General features: G+C 53.3%; 1 protein-coding gene across 2 annotated transcripts in view; it reads left to right on the plus strand.

The window, feature by feature from the left end:
- The window catches only part of DSCAML1 (DS cell adhesion molecule like 1), a gene marked incomplete at its 3' end in the record, with an annotated part of 320,981 nt that overhangs the window by 256,446 nt on the left and 44,989 nt on the right, over window positions 1-19,546 (plus strand). For both annotated transcript variants that reach the window (XM_081281245.1, XM_081281244.1), the window contains exon 11: window positions 341-517. In XM_081281245.1, coding sequence (XP_081137371.1) covers window positions 341-517 — 177 coding nt within the window. The remainder of the gene's footprint in view (window positions 1-340; window positions 518-19,546) is intronic.

Raw genomic sequence — 19,546 nt, forward strand, 5'->3', positions numbered from 1 at the left:
TGGTGTAGCTTTGCTACAATGTGGCCCTAGATCAGCAAAAGAAAGGTGTCAGTTTCACTCTTTTTTATACATTTTTTTATTTTTTAGTTGTAGTTGGACACAATACCTTTGTTTTATTTATTTATTTTTATGTGGTGCTGAGGATGGGAACCCAGGACCTTGCCCACACTAGGCAAGCACTCTACCGCTGAGCCACAACCCAATCCCCAGCACTGCAAAAAAAAAAAAAAAAAGAAAGAAAGAAAAGAAGAGAAAATCAGGTTCATTCTTAAGGTACCCCGTCCAACCCAGCTCACTTCCCAGCAAAGACCCAGCCCTCCTAACCTCTGCCTCCTTCCAGGGAGTGGGAACCCCCAGCAGTACCACCCAGTGCCCCTCACCGGCCGCATCCAGATCCTGCCCAACAGCTCCCTGCTGATCCGCCACGTCCTAGAAGAGGACATCGGTTACTATCTCTGCCAGGCCAGCAACGGCGTGGGCACCGACATCAGCAAGTCCATGTTCCTCACTGTCAAGAGTGAGTCCTGCCCCACACACCCTCCCCGCACCCCAATCTCAGGCCAAGGCCATCTCTGTGCCCTCCCTGGCTGTCCCCTTGGTGTCCACTGGTCCATCTATGAAGGGGAGACAGGAAAGATGCCTCCTCCAAGGTGGGCTTGGGACTGCCCAAGGGTCTAGTGACATGTGACATTATTAAGCACTAAGCCTGAATGGCCCCAACACACCCCACCCCCAGTTCTGATAAGCTCAAGATTTTCTGTGCTGAAATACCATAAGCCATCCCATTTACTATGACCTGTAGGTTGGCAATTCACTCTGAATACTTATGCCCAAGTATTTCTGTTACTTAATACCACCTCCATGCATACAACCCTTTGTGGCTTAGAAAGGAAAGTACCATGCAGACAACATAGAAGAAAAACCCTGGGCTCCAATTCCACATCTACCAAATGAGCTATGTGACCTTGGGCAAGTCACTTCATCTCTCAGTGCTCCAGTTTCCTCACTTGGCACTAGAGGTTCAATCCCAGCCTACTCGCCTCCCAAAATAATTATGAATAACACAGGAGCTTATGATGGAAAGAGGAAGATGCTTTGAAAAAGCCATTGGAGCAGTACAACTTACCTCCATTTGGTGCTGCTTCTATGGCTTCTAATCCCCACACTCAAAGCTGGCCTCAAAGGTGTTGGAAAGCCACCATTTATATGCTAGGATTCTGTTAGAGTCACAGAGCCATTCCTACTGAGCCAGCCTGCCCCTTTACACATGGCGGGGTCTATGTAGCAGGTCCCTGAGGATCATGTCAGGAGCAGAGTGTCACCTGGCCCTGTGTCTGGGACTGTGCACCTTGGCAGGCAGAGGTCAGCACCTGAGCCGTAGCGTCTCACCCACCATGTACGGATCTGGGGGCTGTGACTTGGTCACTGTGTGACTTTGATGAGCACACTTGGTCTCATGGCAGCTCATCTTCCTGATCTACAAAACGGGGGTCATGATAAGGTGGGGTTCTGCCTTGTGTCGAGCAGGAGTCTAGTGTCATGTGGCAGCTGCACCATAGACCAAGCCACCAGTGGCCACTGTTCCTGGCCATCCCTCCAGGGCCTCGCGGGGAGGCGGCTGACCAAGTGCCCACTCGAGGTCCAGCCTGCCCTCCCCGGAGTTCCCCCTCCAACCACGGTGGCTTCCCCATCACTCCCAGCGCCCGCGCTCTGCTCCACACACACAGGGAAGCCCGGCCGGCGATCGATGCTCAGGGAGCTCCGAGCTGAGCCGGAATCCCCGCCCTGGGGAGCCGCTTCCCTCACACTATCAAAAAGCACTTTGTCCTCAATAAAACCAGGCAATCAATCTACATCCCTCCGCCAGGGAGAGCTTGGCTGATTCTGAGAGCAGAGAAGAGCAGGCACCTCTGGAGCGTCCTGGGTATTTGATCCTTATCTCCCCACTGTCAGCTGGATGAGTCTCAACTCCTCGCAGCAGATTCTTCCTTTTTTTTTCTGTCTTTGCTATTTTTCTTGAAGTTAGAGGCTTCACTGAGCGGGTGTGGCTGCTGTTCTGTGGCGTGTGGTTTTTCTGTAGAGATGAGGGGACTCTGGTGGCAGAGGATGCAGAGTCAGCGGGTGGGCTGTGTGTGAAGAGACCCATTTGGTGTCAGGCTGTCCCTGAAGTCCCGGGGGTCTGGACAAGCCTCTGCCATCCATCTTCCCAACCAGGCAGCAGCGAGGAGACGCTGAAGTATTTGGAGAGCACGAATGTTATAAATCCAGGGCCTCCTGGTGAGCCCCTCCCACCACACACACACACACACACGCACACACACACACACACAGGTGTCACCCTCTGCCCTTCGGGGAATGCAGGCGTTTCCTGCAGCACTAATCAGTCAGGGCAGAATCTGGTCCATTTCCCTCCCACCTTCCCCCCACCCCACTGCCCTCACTTCAGTTCTCTCTCCCCAGTAAGACCCAGGCGCTTCCCCTCCCACATCTGCTCTCTCACATACAGGTCCGGGTCCCATTTCCCTGCCTGTCAGGCCTACCTGCCCCTGTGATGGCGTCTCTCAGCACTTCCTCTCAGTCTCTCTGCACCAGGCTCCTGGCTCCCTCCCAGACCTTCCTGCACAGCTGCCTTCCAACTGTGCCCTTTCCCACACCCTCTCCCCAGTTCCTGTCCACACTGTCCTGGAAGACCCTGGGCAGCCTGAGCAATTCTACATGGTACCTGGAGCCAGCCATTTGCAGAGCCAATTTGAAGGCTTGCCTCCAACACGCAGGGAAGATTTGGCCCAAAGCAGCTCCACCTCACCAGACCTCACGCCTCTCTGAACTTTCAGAGGGTGAGAAGCTCAGTCGGCTGGCTCCCAGAGCCCACAGCACTTCCCTTCTGTTCTCCCCACCCATCTTCCCCTTCACTCTCTGCCATTCACACTAGGTTAGGTGTAATCAGTGCGTTTTCAACTTCAGATGTTTTCCACTGGTAATGGGTTTATCAGGATGTAACCCCATGGTAAGTCGAGGAACATTTGTGCTTTTTACTCATTGGTAAGGTTTAAATGAGGGACTGGGGGCTTGATTCATGGTAGAGCACTTACCTAGCATGTGTGAGGCCCTGGGTTTGATCCGCAGCATAACAAAAAAAAAAATTTAAATAAATAAATGAGACCATGTACTTACAGCAATTAGTACTTAGCACAAAATACACATTGAATAATTGTTAGCAATCATTTGGTTTCGGTGCTGGAAACCTAGCTTAAAGTAATTCAGGATTGTTCTTCTCAGGGAATTTAGTATTGTGGAGGGGAAATAGACATATAACCCAAAACAACTATAATATACAAATGATAAGTGCCTTTAAAACTACCAATGAGCAGACTCAAAAAGAATCAGGGCTGGGGTGTGGCTCAGGACTAGAACACTTGCCACCATGCAAGAGTCCCTGGGTTTCCCCAGCAGCAGAAAAAGAATAATCAGGGATGGAATCATGAATTTTACCTTTGGGGGTGAATAAAGGGTATCAAGAAAAGCTTTACAGTAGGGCTCAAGGGACAAAAAGTATTCTGAGATGAGCCAATAAAGGTGAAGGTCATGCCAATCCAGGGAGGAACAAATAGCACAAGTGAGGTCATGGGGCAGGAAGGGCCATGAATGTCATATGGTAACGTAAGGGGTCTGGCAGAGAGTGAAGGGGAGGATGGACAGGCAGAATGAAATGTGAGATGCTATGGCTTTGGGAGCTACATAGGGTCTTCTTGTGTTGAGCAAACTTTGAGACCAGGCTGCAAACCAGAGTTTTAGGAACCCAAAGGTCTGGTGGGGGTTGAGATTCCAAAGCTGGTTCTTAGAGAATTATCCCCATACAGAACCCTCCTCAGGGCCTAAATTAGGCAGGGTTCTCCAGAAGGACAGAACTAATAGGATGTAGGTAGATAAATAGGATGAAGGGAGCGAGGGAGGGATGGATGGATTAGATAGATAGATAGATAGATAGATAGATAGATAGATAGATAGATAGACAGATTAGAGGGTATTTATTAGAGGAATTGGTTTATATAATTATGGAAGTTGAGAAGTTGTCTGAGAACTGGAGACCCTGGAATGCTAGCAGCAGGACTCAGTTCGAGAGGAAAGGTCTCAGAATAGTGTGGCCAATGGTATACTCAATCCAAGGCCAAAGGCCAAAGAACCAGAAAACCCCTGGGACAAGTCCTGGAGTCTAAAGGCCAGAGAGCTGGAGGAGACCTAATACCCAAGGACTGGCAAAGAGGAGTGTTCCACCCCCTGCAAAGAGAGGAAACTGCTTTCCTCTGCCTTTTTTTTTTTAAGAAAGAGAGAGGAGAGAGAGAGAGAGAGAGAGAGAGAGAGAGAGAGAGAGAGAGAGAGAGAGAGAGAGAGAGAGAACTTTAATATTTATTTTTTAGTTCTCGGCGGACACAACATCTTTGTTTGTATGTGGTGCTGAGGATCGAACCCGGGCCGCACGCATGCCAGGCGAGCGCGCTACCGCTTGAGCTACATCCCCAGCCCTCCTCTGCCTTTTTGTTCTCTCTGGGTTCTCTGCTGATTAGATGGTGCCCATAAAGAGGGCAGATCAGTCCACCAACTCACATGCCAATCTCCTCTGCAAACACCCTCACAGACTCTCAAAAATGATGCTCTACCAGTCCCTAGGTGTTCCTTAGTCTAGTCAGTTAACCCCTGAAATTACCATCCTAAGGCCCTAGGGGTTTGTTAGAGTGGGAAAGCAGTTTCACAAGTCCTTGGACATCCTTGCTGACAACCAACCAGGCCCAACTGGCCCCCACTCCCGCCTGACCCCAGAGTCTTGGTGTGGGCTGAGCTCATGAGTACTGAGCATGCTGCAGGTCCCCCCACCCTGTGCACAGCACTTGTCACTCTGCCTGTGAGGCTGGCCGGCAATAATACCTTTTCAGGGAACTGAAGATACTGGATCAGGGTCACTGGGTAGAGTAGCCCCAGCTGAGACCAGAACTTATCTCCAGGATTGGGAAGAAAGAGCACAGGCTGAGAGTCCAAGGACTGGCCTCTGATCCTGGCTCTGTGACTCTGGCTGTGCATTCACAAGCTGTCCCTTCCCTTCTCTGGGCCTCGGTTTCCTCATCTGCACAATAAGAGGCCTGAACTAGAATCCAGTCCCAGCTGACCCAAGGCCCCTTCCACCTCAGACAGGCTCTGATTCTTCAGCATGTGTATCTTTTCAGGGAACCAGACCACCTCCCAGAACTTGGTTGAAAATAAATGTAATTAACAGAAGAAAATACCACATCCACAGAGTTGCCTTTTATCTCCCTTTTAAATATATATTTTAAAAGAGAGATAATGACCAAAAGGAGGAGGAGGCAATTCCTCCTCTAAGTGACACATGAGGAAAAAAATAAAGCATCTTCAAAGAGAATTCTTCAGTGAGAGGCAGGTACAAAGCCGAGCGGCTTCATCTGGGGTAGAAGGGGGCTGGCTGTTTTGATGCCACCACCTCGTGGCAGTGCCTCCTGGGACCTGCTAGCTCCCTTGTCCAGCAGGTTACCTTATTAGACAGGTCTCATTACTGTCCCCAGAGTCCCCTTCACCCTTGTGAAGGCTCCAGTGATTGGGCCACAGACAAAGCCCACGGCCAATTAAACCCATGAGGGCTCTTTGTTTGGTTTGAGTTTTGATTTGTTTGTTTAGCAAAATGTCAGGCCAATTAAAATGAGATCCAAGAGCCTCAGCAAGCACACACCCCTGCAAGTCACAGGAAGTCAAGAGCGGGGAGATAGGCCAAACTCTCATGGGAGTGGAGGATGGAAGGAGCCTTTGGACAGGAGTGGACCAGGTCACCTGCTATGGCTGACCATGGGCAGGTACCAAGGTCTGGATGCAAAGCCTTAGAAAACACAACTGTAGCTGCTGACCGATCCTGATTTCCAGTTTGCCCAATGGAAACGCCTCTGTCAGATCGGAGTAGCACCTTCCTTAGACCTGGGTGACTGGGTCCCTGCTCCACCCACAAGGCAAGGAGTCTATGGATAAAGGAAATGGCCACCCAGAGCCCACAAATCCCTTTTGTGCTCTGGTACCCAGGGAATTCCCTCCCTGAACACCCCAAACTGCTTCCAGGGTTTCCAGGCCTCCCCCAAAATCTGTCCTCCCCAACAGGCCCCACCACCAGATGACCCTTCACCTGAGGGAAGGCAAGTAGATGGAGCCAGGATGTATGGATGGGCATGGCCCACACAAGGCCCCTTACAGCACCGATGATAAACTGAGGCACAGAGGCCAAGCAATGGGCACAAGGCTTTCCTGTGTGATAGTTCTGTCTCCTCACCAGAGTGAAGCCTCTTGGGTCTGTGTGGGAATTCCCGCCCCTGGCACACAGCATGGCACAGGCCTCTGCCCACTTGGCATTGTGTGCCAGGGACTGAGCGACTGACTGGCCCCCTGACCCACAGGACTGGCCTAGTAACAGCTGGCACCGTAGTCCACCACCTGGGCTCTTCCCTTGGCCCTGTGAGCCGCTCTGACTGGGTGAGGAGTAGGGGGCTGGGTCTGCAAACAGTGGGAAGGAGGCAGGGAAGCCCAGTGGTGAGCAGGGCACAGGGGCCGAGGCAGGAAGCTGAGCCGGCTGGCCCCCACCACAGCTGTGGAATTTCGGGGCTGTTACCTCCCTCTCCTCCCAGGCGATGGTCATTGGTCAACCTCACCTGCCCAGCCTCAGGGTGGCTGAGAGGACCCTGTGCTGGCCTATGCCAAGCCAGGGTGTCTGCTCAGCCAGCAGGGACCTACCCCCCCCCCCCCCCCCGCTGCTGAAGGAGGAGGGAGGGGGAGAGGGAAGGAGGCACTGTGGTGATTTCCATGGCGATGATTATCCAGCTGGCTTTTGGCCTTATTGATTTTCAGACTTCATGGAGTAAGGAACAACACTTTATCTCCTTCATCAAACAGAGGGGAGGAGAGAGGCCAGACAGAGCTTCTTAGCAGGCCAGGCTCCCCACTGCGCCTCCTTCAGAGGCAAAAGAGGAGTCAGCAAACCTTCCAGAGCCCTGGCCAGGGCGTCTGCAGCCCTGTGCCTGCCCAGGCCAGCCCTGGCCACCGCAGGACCCGGGAAGGTCAAAACAAGTCGTTCACTTAGGGGACAGAAAGGACCTGAGCAGAGAGTGAGGAGCCGTTTCTCCTGCTGGTGTCCCCCATGGCACCCTAAGTAACTGAGACCCGCCACCCCCTCTCCCTGGACTCGGTTTGCACCTCTGTTCGGGGGGTCACAACCCTCCTGTCACTGTCCCTCACCCACTAAGCATTGACAGAACTCAACAAGTGGGTCACATTCTACTGAGCTGATGGTGGCCAGGAGCAGGTGTTCAGGCTGCAGCTCTGGCCATTCAGGGGGTCACAGGAAAGGCGAAGATGAGTCTGAACCAACCAAACACGGGCTCGCGCCTGCCTCGTGCCCCCAGAGTACCACTGGAGCTCCACAGCACATCCCAAACTAGCCCCAAAGAGGACCGTGGTGCAGAGGCTTTAAGGTAGAGTAAAACGTCTCCCTGTGGGACAGTCCCCCATCTCGCCCACGCCTTCTCATCTCCATAGCAACCAGGCCCAACAGGCAGGGGAGGCTTTACTGAAGAGATCAATGAGAGGAACATCATGTGTCTGTCCCCAGGAGCCTCATCTGGGCCCCTCTCTCCCTCCTAGAGGCTTTGGGCCGTGGTGGTGTAAAGCACATTATCACCTGTCCCCCCTGAAACCCCCCGACCACAGCACTGAGGAATTTCCAAGTGGATGTGGGCTTCAAGGCATCATTCAGGACAGATCGGAGGGTAACAGCATGGTGTGCATCGTGCAAGTCACTCGGGGTAGCAGTGCCAGTCAACATGCCCAGCAAGACAGCCAGGGGCATGGTTGGATGGCCAGGTTTAGTAGGTAGAAAGATGCCGGCATGACAGAACCCCCAACACTGCCCTCCCTGGGGAGCCCAGAGCTGCTCCCCAGTTAGATTGACACCCATCTGACGGAGGGGGCAGAATAAATTGTTACGTCCGCCAAGCAGTGAGCATGGTGTTCCTGCATGGCCCACAGGTCCAGCACGTGTCAAGGTCTACTTTGCCTCTTTTCTCTTGTTATTGACATCATATCACAGTCTCTGTGACTCTTAAAAGAGAGAGATTTATTTTGGCTCATGGTTCTGGAGGCCCAAGGTCAAGGGGCCGGAACTGGTGATGATGGCCTTCCTGCTGGCAAGGTCCCACGGTGGCACAGGGCATCACGCGGTGCGAGATGGGCAGCATGTGCATGTGGGTGCACACGGGCTCACACGGGCGTGCCTGTGTGTTTGTCCTCTGGTCTCTCTTCTCATAAAGCCACCTGAGTTCAGTCATGGGGGATCCGCCTGACGACCTTATCCACTCCTGATCGCTCCCCAAAGGACCCCCCCTAGACACTAGGGTCAGATGACGTTTCCACCCTCTTGAGTCCTCACAATGGGGATGAAACTCAAGCACAAGAACCCTTAGGACACACACCCAAACCTTACCCAAGCAGCCCACAAGGCAACAAGGCAAAATTAAACCACTGTCCTCTCCTCCAGGACAAAAGGCAAGGCCACGTGCTAAGTGTGGTGGCACTATCTGCATGTGACATTGGGTTAGAGAAGGAAAACCCCAGAATGAACAGACGGCAGAACTTCCTGGAGGCAGGAGACCATGAGTTGAGCCTGAAGGGTAGGTAGATTTGGATCGGCAGGGGAAGAAAGGAAGCCTCCAGGCAGAGGGACAATCTGAGCAAAGGCCCTGGGGTGCGAAGCTCCCATGAGAGGTGGCAAGAAGAGCAAGCACCAAACCAGAAGGTGGCAGCTAGGGATGAGGGCTGGGGCTGGATGGGAGAAAGGCACTGAAGTCTGGGCATGACGGACTAGGTAGTGGGAATGACAACAGGATCCTGAGCGGGAGAGGTGAAGAGGAAGCAGGACTCTAAGAGCCATTTTGAAGGAACAAATATCAGGCCCTGATGGGTAGACAGAGGAAGCCAGGAGAGTCAAGGGCTTGAGGCTGAGAGATGAGGAAGACAGGGTGGAGGTGTGGAGAGGTGGCAGGATTGCTGTGGCCAAGAGATGACAGGGAACACCCTGAGGCAAGCAGACACTCTCCCTAGAGCTGAGCACTGGCCCGATGACCCCAAGGCCCCAATCAAGGTGATTGACAACTCACATGTGACTGGCAGGTGTCCTGTCCTGAGTTGGGAACAGATTCCCCCAGAAACCACCCTGCCCCGCCCTCTGGGCCTCTCAGGTCTAGAGAACTGAGATGGGGCAGGGTTGCCCATTTGGCGCACCATTCATCAGGTAGCTATGGAGCAGCTGCTCTGAGCCCCTCCTGTACCCAGGGCTGCAGGTGGGATTAGGGGCAGGGCGGGGTGGTCTTTGCACACTCTGAGCTTTCTGCCTTCTGCCAGCCAGGGCCCTTGGGGCCGGGAGTGGACGCAGAGATTAAATTCCCCACACAGCTGGGAGAGCAAAGCCCACACCACCTGGCACCTTAGGAAGCCCTTCTGACTGCACAGAGCAGAGCCATGGCCACCCTCTCTGGGCACCAAGCACTGAGAACCTTCGCGACTTGCCGGATCCCTGCTTTGGTTTCCCCAGCTACAGAAACAAAGGCCTACAAGCTGGGTGGCCTACAACTTGAACCTGTTCTCTCACAGTTCTAGAGTCTGAAGGCTGACATCCAAGTGTCTGTAGGGCCGTGTTCTTCTGAAGGCTCCAGAGGAGGGCTCTCCTGGTGCTACCGGAAGTCCTGAGCGTTCCTTGACCATAGACACATCACTCTGGTCTCTGCCCCCATCGCCACAGGGCCATCTCCCTCTTCACATCCTCTGTGCACTTCTATGGCTGCTTTGGAGGTGCGACAGCTGAGCTGAGTAGTCATGCCAGAGACCTGAGGCCCGTGAAGCCTCAAGGATTCACTATCTGGCCCTTTACCGAAAAGTTTGCTGACCCCATTCACAGTGATGACCCGGAAGTACCTTCCCCAAGTGAACAAAGAAAGACGGCCCACCTCCTTCTGTTTCTGAAAGGATTCTAATGATCAGATGATCTTTTATCTCTAAAGCCTCCTGCCCTATAGAGCTGTGGAGGGAGGGTTTTTTTTTTTTTTTTTAAAGAGAGAGTGAGAGAGGAGAGAGAGAGAATTTTTAATATTTATTTTTTAGTTCTCGGCGGACACAACATCTTTGTTGGTATGTGGTGCTGAGGATCGAACCCGGGCCGCACGCATGCCAGGCGAGCGCGCTACCGCTTGAGCCACATCCCCAGCCCATGGAGGGAGGGGTTTTAATGAGCTATTTCATGAACAGCATTAGCCATGGCACACGCACATAATAAGCACACAGTAAACGTTAGTTGTTATTATTACTATCATTTTCCCAACATTCTCAGGGAAATAGAGGATGAGAAGCAGGCAGAAATCCCCATCCCCACCTTCATTTGAGAACAACCCCCCTCCCACTCCAGGAAGTGACTGGCCCCATTTTATAGCTGGACAAAGTAAGGCCCAGCCAAGTCCAAGGGTCTCAGCTGGGCCCACCATGCAGCAGAGACAGGTCTGTGGTCCAAGTCTCTGAGGGTCCTGTGCTCTCCAGCCCTGTCCTCTTCACAGCTCTATGGTCCTGCTAGTTCTGATCCCTGAGTACTCAGGCAGTGGACAGCCAGGGTCCCCTGAGCCCCCAGCTCCCCGGGCACCTCTCCACTGGCTCTCAGAGGCGAGGCTGATTGCTTCCATGCAATTTGAATTAATCTCATGCTTCAGGTGGAGCTTGGCTAATCAGGGGAGACAAGACACCGAAGTGGGTGCAATCAAATTAACAACGCCACAGCCCTGGCTCTTTAAGAAGGGGAAAACAAAGCAGCCACCAGAAGCCCCCCCCCCCAGCCTTTCCCAGGGGAAGCCCAGGGCTGCCACCACCCAGGCTGAGCAAAGCCTCTCCCACCCACCCCAGGCCCGGCACCGCTAGTGCCCACAAGGCCCCTTTGTGGCGGCTTATCTCACACAGCCAAACAGGCTCCCTTCCTTGTCAGGAGCTTGTTAAGAAGGAGCAGAGACACAAGCCTTTGGGGGGAGAGAGGCGAGTGTGCTGGGCCGGGGGAGAGGGGCCCACTCACCTCTCAAGGCTGCCTGTAATCCTTCCAGAAACAAAAGCAGTTACGGGGCTGCCTTCTCCCCTGACAAGGTGGGTTGGCAGAGCTCGCAGGCTTCAGGGCACCCGTTGTTTCCAGGAAAAGCCTCTTCCAAGGGCAAAGAAGAGGAGGTCCAGGAATGCGGTTCAGCAGACCAAAAGTGGCCTTTTTAACGAAAAGCTCTATGAGATTCCTGAAGAGATTTCAGTTAGGCTTCCAGAAGAACTTCCTGAGAAAGCAAAGACCCTTCCCTGGGGACAGTGAAGAATCCCAGGACTTTGCTGCCTTCTCCCAATCTGTTAGCTTTGGGGCTGACCCAGCTGGAGCAGGGGAAAGACCAGAGGGCATGAAGAGGGTCCACCCAGCCCTATGGCGCTTCCCCCAGAGCAGTGAGAACCTCCTAGAGGTGGAGGTGGCTCCTAAGGAATGCAGATGCCCAGGCACACCCAGGACCCATTAAACCAGAGCCTCTGCACATGCCATCTGTGCCATAGTATCTCTCAAAACTTCCAGATGGTTCTCATGTACAGCTGGGCCTGAGAACCTCCTCCACCCCCTACGCAGCTCGCCCAGATGAGAGAGCTTCACCCCTGGACCCCCAACTCGGGGGCCCATCCTTTATCCCCAAGCCAGCCTGCAGCTCTCTCGTGAGCTTGGCTCCGGCCCTCCCACTCCCTGGCACTTGCTCCAGTGTCTGCTGTCCTTTGACCAGTGTCACAGTGTGTGAGACCTCAGACACCCTGGGTCGGGCCCTGGCTCTGCTACTCACCAGCCATGTGACCTTGGACTACTTGCTTCTCTGAGCCTCAGTTTCCCCAGTATAAAGTGGGAATAAAAATAGGGTTATTGTGAGTGCTTAGTGCACCAGAGCATGTTTGAGAACTCAGAACAGTGTGTGGACGCAGCGAGTCCTCGGTTAGATCAACCTCGTGCTGTGTTAGCACACCGCGCCCGGGAACGGTAAGGACGTGCCCCGTGGAAGGTGACTTTCCTGGCCTCTCACGCATGACGTCAGCCCCTCCCAATGCTGATGGTATCCTCCTCCTGCTCCCTCCACGTCCCCTTCCCACTCGCACTGCTGTCTCCTCTGGGTATTCACAACAGAGCTTCCCTCCCTGGTGGTTTGGGGACTGACAGAAACACCAGCTGAGCTCCCATCACCAAGGAAGAAAGGGAGGCAGACAGGCACCCAGGGAGCCTGGCTTCCTGCCCCTACTCCTGCCCGGGACCCAGCCTGCCCACTCTAGTTTTCAGCCTCCCTCTATACCTCTCCCAAGATTCATCCACAGCAGGGGGAGGAGGGAAAAATAGGCAAGAGAAGGCTGAGCTAAAACTAAAGAAAAAGGAGATTGTGAATTGTCAGGGGACATGGGACTTGGTCTTCTTGCTGTTGTCACTAAGCTATGTAACCTCAGACAAATCACTTAACCTCTCTGAGCTTTCATTTCTTCATTGACGATGGCAGGGATAATAGGCCCTAGGCCACCTCCTTAACATAAATAAAGCTTGCTGCAAAAGTGCTTTTTAAACTGCAAGGAGCGGGCTCCTCCCTCTCAAGGGGTAGGACCTCAGAGGAAGGGGGAAGCTGAGGAATGAGGGTCTACATAGGCACAGGGTTCGTCACCCCCAGGGCAGTGTCTGGGGACCCGAGGACTCCACCTCCAGGCCTAGGGGTTGGTGGGAAAGTGCGTGGCTGCTGGGGGTAAGTGAGGCAGCAGAGCTGTCTCATGGTCTTTTAAAAATCTATCAGTCTCTCACATCAAATTAAAATGTAAATAGCAGCTGGTCCGGGCAGGACCTCGGGGGTGACAGGAGCCGGCCTGCGAGTAATTTCACAGACGGGAACCGGTTACATCGGATTCTGACAACTGTCTTGTTTCTGAAATTGATTTCCTCTCCCCTCTGCTTGCGGCCCTGGGAGGGCTTGGAGTGAGGGGAGGGGCGGTGCCTCCCCAGCCCTGCTGCCTTCGCTGGGGCTCCCACCAACAAGGCCCCACCAGACAGAGGGGACAGAACCAGGAGGAAGAGACCAGGGATTTCTGCCACCTAAGGCAATGGCCGGAGCCTGGTTGGCCAGTCCTCCCTGACTTGGAGTGAGTGGACAGCAGCCCTGGGCAGGGTGTCTGGAGCTGGTGCTTGGGAGCCCCCTTTCCATGGATGGGAGCTGGTTCCCAGGCTATGGCTGCAGCTGCCCTGGGGGGCTCACAGTCCCACCCTGGAGACAGGCACTGTGCCCTTAGGGCATGCCCCATGGGGGACTCCAGAGAGTGTCTGCTCGCAATGTGGGGTGTCCCCGGTAGTCGCCTGGACACTGCTTTGCCCCCTGCCACAGTGTGGCCACTTGCAATGCAGAACACTGTGAAAAGCTGTAAAGCTCTAAATGAGACAGGCCTGCCTCACCCAGAGACTCACTGGGGACCCCGGAGAGTCCCACCCCCCACCCAAGGGGAGGCTCACCAGCTCCTGTGCCCAGCCCCTCCAGCTCCCAAGGCCATGGGAAGTCCCCCTCCCCAACACCCAGCTTTGTACAGAGAAATTCATGTTCCCTGGTTGTTAATTGAGTCACATTGCAGGAGACAACCAAGTTGGCCTGGTTAAAGCCTCCTGCGTCCTGAGGGAGCAGGCGCTGCTCGCATGGCTGTCATCAGCATTTTCCACGCACACTCAGCCTTGTCCTTACAGTCCCCTCCCACCCCCCAGCTGCCCTACCTGGGCCCCTAAGGCTGCAGTCCCTGCTATCCACCCCAGGAGTCACCTGCTGAGGCTGCCAGGCCACAGGGAGACCACAGCCAAATTCTGCTTCCCATCGCCAGACCGTGTGGGGGGCAGGCGGGCAGACAGATGGCTGGCAACAGGCCTCCAGCCTCTGCGCCCACAGCTTACAGGGCAAACCCACCTGCCCTGCCAGAAGCCTTGGTTTACTTGTGTGAAAAATGGGGATAGTAACACTTACTCCTTATGTTGGTGTTGGGAGGAATCCTTGAAAATAAGCCAAGAGACAAAGGCATCCGGCTTGTTGCCCACTCCATCCTGAGCATCACAGACACCAGCGAGGCCACAGAGCTATGCTGGGACCCAGGCTTCGGAGCAGGGGAGTAATCACAGGCCTCCCTCAGCAGGGTTCATCCACGTACAGTGCTTAGAGCACTGCGAGCAAACGGCCAGCGCTCCGTGTATGTGTATGTGTGCACACACATGAGCGTGTAGAGGGAGGGAGCTCAGGGGTATTGCCTTCGTGTGTGGGAACGGGTATTCACCACATCAGGATGTCGACCTGCAAGGTTGTTTGTGGGACGCTGCATGCGGGTTCATGGTAAGGGGGATGGCAGTGGAGACTGTTCATTGGTTGTGTTCTGGGCACCGCCTCCATGTGCAAGTGGGTGCCCACCCATGAACACCTCCCAGGGATTCCTTGGGGTCTTCCTTCAACCCAGAAAGTCTCCATTCAGGGAAGACCCATGGTGCTCATTACTGCCACTCAGTGGAACAGGGAGTCCTCGTGGCCCGGAGCAGGAGGCGAGGCCAGGGAAGAGGGAGAGCAGGGCCAGCACCTGCTGCCTGGGGCTCAGCCGTGCAACAGCCAGGAGGGCTGAGGCCCCCAGTCAAGGGCACAGGAGAGGACCACAGACCCTGGAGGAGGGAGGGGTCTCTGTTCTAGTTTGCTGGTGGGAAGACTGTGGGGCAGGGAGAACAGAGGAGTGTTCCCTGCTGCTTGTCCAGGACAAGGGACTGAAGACCCCTATATGCCAGGAGATGGGTACCCTGAGTCATGGGGATCCCTCTCCTAAACAGCCATTTCCCCAGGGCCATAATTCCTCTCCCCTGAGACCCAGACACCCCCAGGACCCAGAGACAAGGGCTTAGACCCAGGCCCCAGCTCTTCTCTTCCCTGGTCTTCCAGCCCTGGTACAGAGAACTGCTGCCCCACATGGCAGTCCTTTCCCTAAACAGCAGGAACTACTAGAAAACTCCTCCTTGGGCCTAACAGGAGGCCCCCTCCTCTGCCTTGCCTATGACCCCCTCACTCCCTGCAGTCCCCACATTCCTAGATTCTAGAACCATGTGAAGTCCATTCATCTTCCTGGCCAGACCCAGGTGGTCAATGTCTTCTGCCAAGGGGAAAGTCTAGAACAGGACAGAACATTTCACGGGCAGCCTGAGCTTATAACTATTAGTCCTACAAATGGGAGGTAGGTCTGACCTCCTGGCCTTACCGCCCACCATTAGTAGTGTGGCCACCAGTGTGGAGTACCACTCTCTCCCAACTGGGGTTGGGTGGAGTTGGATTCGTTTTTTTAAGATAGAGTCTCACTACATTGCCCATGTTGGGCCTCAAATTCCTGAGCTCAAGTGATCTTCCCAGGTAGCTGGGACTTGAGGGTGTGCACCATCACACCTGGTTCCTTTTTTTTTTTTTTTTTTTTTTTTTTGGTTCTTTTTAGTTATACATGACAGTAGAAACTGATGCTTGCTAGCAAAGTGACCTTGAGCAAATCACTTTCCTGGGCAAGCTCAGTTTCTCCATTTGTAAAGGGAAGGGTGGGTCAGAGTGGATGACCTATACTGTGCCATTCAGCAGAGCTGTAGCAGAAGTCATACACGGAATTTCAAACCTTCCCGTTGTCCCATGTTCAAAACAGTGAAAAAGAAACAAGTAAGATTAATGGGAATAGAATATTAACTCAATCTCTCTAAAATATTAAAATGTAATCAATGTAAAAGATATTAATGAGACAGTTTACATTCTTTTTTTCTTTTCCCACATTTTAAAAATCCGGTGTCTAACACGTGCAGTGCAATCGGAGCAGCTAGGATTCCAGAGCCCCAAACTCACGTTTGGCTGGAGAGCAGGTCTTGGTGCAGGTGCAGTGACCCTGTGAAACAGGCTAGCCAGTGACATCTTCAGCCAGGAGCTTGGTGCCCACAGACACATCTGATGCTTTTCCTGGACAGGCACAGGCAGGAGAGCCTTGTGGGGGTGGCTGTGCAACCAGGCTTCTTGCCCGTGGTCGCGTGGCAGGCATTCTACATGAATACATTCGTTTCATCCTCAACACTGCTTTGTGGGGTGCAGAGGTGGACTTGTGGGGTGCAGAGGTGGACTTAAATGTGACAGAGCCCACATAGTTGGTACCGACAGAGCTAGAACTTTCAGGTCTGCTGGCCCCAAGCTCTTCCAGCTCTTCTGCATAGCCTGCTCCCCTGAGCTAGTCCGGAGCTACAGGGCAGTAAGGATGGCCTGGGCAGCTCGTAAAGAGAGGGTGGGAACCTGCCCCAGGCTCCAAGTGGTGTTGTTATACAGGACTAAGGGACAAAGAATCTCTCAGGACCCTGCTGTCTCTCTCTATCCACATGTCTGTCTCTGAACAACCCTGAGAGGAAAGATAAGTTCCCTGAACTGGTACTAACATGTGTGGATACATAAGTTGTGCACTGCTCAAAGATCCACATCCTTCAGGTGAGTGGGGTCTGAAATCTGGTCTCCGTTCCACTGGTCAAGTTGTGTCTCCTGGCACCAGGCTGCATCTACCAAGAGGGACCTTTATGCTTCCCGCACAGGTTGCTGCAGGCTGAGCTCGGAAAGTAGAACAGAGGTGCAAGTTTCTCACTCTGGTGCAGAGCTGTGAAGCCCTCCAATGGGGAAAGATTCTTCCTTCCCCTGCCCTTTCTCAGAGGCTGACCCCTGCTGAGGTGTGGCCCTCGCTCCATCCTCCTTTCTCTCTCTCTCTCTCTCTCTCTCTCTCTCTCTCTCACACACACACACACACACACACACACACACACACACACACACACTGCTCCACAGTCATTCCAGGAACAGGATTCTCCTCCCCAGAACAGGACAGCCTTAGGACCTAACCAACCCAGGGGTCAGATCCCAGCCTTGGATCGCTCCTTGTAGGAAGAACAGAAACAGCCCTGTGCCTCCCCCCACGCCCCAGCATCTCCATCCTCCAGTAAAAATGGAGGCATCTGCAATGCGAGGCCTGACTTGTTGACGTAAAACCTCACTCTATATTCCACCCAGGTTTATACGAGTGAATTATGCAAATCTTTGATGGAAAAATATTCCTCCGCACATCCTTGAGAGTGTAAAACCTTAGTCAATAATTCATACTCGGATGTCTCTGACTGCAGGCTTTTTCTTCATTATAACTTGCACCTCGTTATTTGTCTTTTGCGTTTTATTGTATATCTTAGTGTAATGCTGTGCATTATAAAATTTATCTGCTTCATTATTTGATGAGCTGGGGCTAGGGAATGTGCTGGGACCTGGGGCCAAGGCCGAACTCAGCATCCAATCCCGCTTGACAAGACAGCAGAGGGGGTGGCTGTCTGCATGGCGTGACTTCAGGGAGCCAGAAAGGTCATCCCCCGGCACCTGTTCCAAATGTCCCCCTTATCCCCTGCCTGCTGTCACAGGTCAGACCCTTCCATTCCTGTGGCTTCCTTCCTTTCTCCAAAGACTTATTTGTCCATAAAAATCAGATGTCCCTGGAGAGTCGGCTAGGAAGAACTTTGTCTGAGAAGGGCTTTAAAACTGGAGAGGAGAGAAATCCTGAGAATACTGGGAAGAAAGGGGCAGCCACCGAGACAGAGCCAAGACATGGTGCCAGGAAATAGGGGCAGAGCACCAGCTCTAAGCAGAGAGAAGACAGAGCCCCTTTTTGCTCCTTGACAGGGCTGTGGTGACAGGTCTCTGCTCTGTAGAACCCGTGTAAGGAGGGCTCCTCTGCTGAATGTGGGGGTGGGAAGTGTCTGGGTTTTGTGGCCCAGGACGTGTTTCTGGATCACCCTCCCAGGACAAGAGCTACTGAGCACCTGCACTCTGAGTGGCAAGTTTTCCCAGAAAGGTGGTGAGGAAAAGAGAAGCCCAAGGATCACCCCCTGTCGCATCAGACCACTCACTTTCTGGGCCTGCCCTAGAGATGGCTGCCTCTGAGTCTTTGCTCAGGCAGTTCCCCTCCCTGGGGTGCTAGGCCTCTGTCCTCCTCATCTCAGGTCCCCAGGCGTGCATGGTGCCCTTCGGCCAACTGCCATTCCTGACTCGGCCACTGGTTCCTTGCCTGTTCTCACCCTGGAATGTGACTCCCTGCCACCAGAGGCCATCCTCCTCCTGTTCAGTGACTCCCAAACCCAGCACAGGCCCTGGCACATAGTAGGTCTCAATGTATGCTTGTGAGACAGATGGATAGTGCCTTCCTAGATGCCCCCAGTCAAGAGAATTTCTCCTGAGCTGGGTGAGCGCTCATCACATGCCTCCAATGTGCACGCTGCCCCAGGCATTGGGTCTACCTTCAGGAGGCAAGGACCCTGACTCATTGTCACATGTATCCCCAAGGCCTGCCTAAGAGCTCAGTGCGTGTTGGTTGAGTTGCACAGAGGAAAGGGGACAGGACTCTGAGGGCTCCTGTCCTGTCTCCCCTGTCCCTCCCCTCCTCCTGTGGCTGGCCAGGTGCTCAGGCCCAGAGGAGGTACCAGTGGTTGATAAATGTCCTGTCAGGGCTTTGGGAGGGGTGGATGACCAGCCTGGGTGGCTTTTTGGCGACTTTCTCAGAACATGGGACAGGGTGGGGTGAAGCTGAGACCCTGTTAGTGTTGCTGAGGGTTGTTGGTTTCGGTGGTGCCATTCAGGGGCTTACCGTGGTATTTTGTTGGAAAGCTCAGGATGGAAATAAAGAAGCTTTAGCTGTACAGACAAATGGAGACCCCAGGTTCAGAGCAGGGGTCCTGACCTGGTCCAGAGACCGCCCACAATTTGATTTGGTGAGACTGGCGAATTTGAGTTGGGGGTGGGGAGAGCACATCTTCTATTCTCTAGCCTCTAACTGAAATTTAGTATTTCCTGCCATTGAAAACAGCCACAACCCACAGCAGTACAGTATGTGTGACTGTCACCAGTAGAAATCCACAGATATTTTCACATTTGTTGCAGACATCTCAAAATATCACTTGTGCTCATCTCTAGCACAAAAGCACAGTAAAATAAGACAGTAATTATAAGACCTACTGGTAGATCTTTTTTCATGAGTAATAGAGAAGCATGAATATGTGATATACAATATCCAAAGTCTGCTTTTTAATGTTTTTAATATTTACATAACCATATTTCTGTAATAACCAGTTTCCCTTTTAATTCTATGTATGTTGTGCATGTAAAATAATTTTGAAACCAAGTCAACTGACATCACCAGAGGGGTCCAGGGAAGGTAAGAAGTCCTGGTGAGGAGGGAGCTATGCATCCCAGACATGGAAGCAAGAGTGACCAGGGACAGGCAAACAGGCTCCCCTACAGGGCTCTCACATTATCAGACCTTCTCCAGGGGCCTGGGGATGGGGCAGTGTGGGCAGGGCTTCTGCAATACGTGCACCTCCCCCGGGATT

Source organism: Spermophilus citellus (assembly GCF_964194105.1).
Source record: "Spermophilus citellus genome assembly, chromosome: 2".
NCBI classification, from domain to species: Eukaryota; Metazoa; Chordata; class Mammalia; order Rodentia; family Sciuridae; genus Spermophilus; species Spermophilus citellus.